Source organism: Chrysochloris asiatica, unplaced genomic scaffold, assembly GCF_000296735.1.
Source record: "Chrysochloris asiatica unplaced genomic scaffold, ChrAsi1.0 scaffold00120, whole genome shotgun sequence".
Lineage (NCBI taxonomy): Eukaryota > Metazoa > Chordata > Mammalia > Afrosoricida > Chrysochloridae > Chrysochloris > Chrysochloris asiatica.
The window spans coordinates 5,438,544-5,440,193 of NW_006408638.1; the positions used below are offsets into that span (position 1 = coordinate 5,438,544).

At 38.8% G+C, this 1,650-nt stretch overlaps 1 protein-coding gene across 1 annotated transcript in view; it reads left to right on the forward strand.

Moving 5' to 3' along the window:
• Nucleotides 1-1,650, forward strand: part of GPR128 (G protein-coupled receptor 128) — a 117,868-nt gene that overhangs the window by 53,030 nt on the left and 63,188 nt on the right. The window contains exon 6 of the mRNA XM_006868649.1: nucleotides 283-380. Within this exon, the coding sequence (XP_006868711.1) occupies nucleotides 283-380 (98 nt within the window). The remainder of the gene's footprint in view (nucleotides 1-282; nucleotides 381-1,650) is intronic.

Below are 1,650 nucleotides of genomic sequence, written 5' to 3' on the forward strand. Positions count from 1 at the left end.
AGGAGCAGCTGGTGAACTTGAACTGCTGACCTTGTGGTTCAGACTGACCTTGAAGTCCAGCTCTTTAACCTACAATGCCACACTAGGACTCCAACCTAATTTATAATTTCATTTTACCTTATCTTGAGTCTCTCTGCTACCTTATACAGAGCAATAACCAAACATTTAATTTTGAAAATTTGTCACCCTAGACTGGCATACTATTAGTGTTACAAATAGTTTATGGTAGTGATGATGTATAATATGTGTTTCCAATGATTATTGGTGCTTTCTCCTTGGCAGGCAAAAAAAATTGCGGTAACAACAGTGAGTCAGCTTCTAGATGCCAGTGAAGAGACTTTTCAAAGAGCTGCTGATATTGATCAGAATACCTTTAAAACGTAAGCACAACTTCAATTTCGAAAGAAAACTTTACAAAGCTCTGTTTATTTTCCTATGTTTAAGCATTCATGAAGGTATCTGTTTTTCTGTCATGAATGTAATAACTGATGGATACTTCTGGAATGCAGATGAAAACCTTGGCTTTTCACTTATTCTTCTGTGACTAAAGTCCCTAAAGGTTGGCAGTTTGAACTTACCTAGTGGTGCTTTGAAAGAAAGACTTCTTGGGGGCTACTCTTTCTTCCCAAACTCCATCCCTTAAACCTAGAATGATGTGCAAGTTCCCCTAACAAACACCAGGATTTAGCCATCTATGCAGCTTTGACTTCTTCCTTTTTTTATTCAGAATTTCCACTTTGTATCTCTGAACTAGTAAACTTTCTTAGCATGTAGAGTGAAGTGGAAAAGGTGGGAGTAAAACAGAGGACAGGGAGCTAAAAATCCATCCCAGCTTCAGCCATCTCAAGTTGTCACAGTAAAGTTCTTTCTTAAGAAAGTTCTCTTTTTCTAAATTAGAAGAAGATTCAACATTTCTAAATGTTGAAATGGATGGAGTTCTAAGTCAAGGGCAGAAGTTCTGCTAAGGTGGGCACCTTAGTACAGTCAGCGAGTCTAGGATTTCATTTCTCTATTTTGGATAACAATTGATTAGCAAAATCTGAGGCCTTCAAAACATTGCTGTGACCTACAGGCTCACAATTATCCTTGTCTGACTAGCTTTGGGATTGAAAAACTGCTTCTCCAGCACTGATTATCTCAGACATTTACATTTCACATTTGTGGTGGTATTTATTTTCCAAGAAGCTTTCTTTGGTTACAAAAGACCCACTCAGGAATTTAGTGTAAAAAAGTGTATGGGATCTCAAGGGAACCCAAGGACAGCTGGATCCTGAGGACAGTGGAACAGAGAAATGGCTGTGAACCCAAGTCTCCTTTGTAGATCTCAGTAGAGGAGTTTGTGGGTCTTCCTTGTGGGGTAATACAGTGGTTGGAGCCACAGCCTGTGGAGTCAGATAGACTTGAGTTTAAATAGCTATTTAGTTGTTGTTGTTGTTAGGTACTATTGAGTCTGCTCCAACTCACAAAAAATCCATGTACAACAGAAACAAACACTGCCCAGTTCTGCACTATCCTCAAAATTGTTATGTTTGAGTCTACTGTTACAGACACTGTGTCTGTAAGTCTCATTAGGCCTCTTCCTCTTTTTCACTGATGTTTTATTTTATCAAGCATCAAACCCTTTTCCAGGGACTGGTCCCTTTGATAACA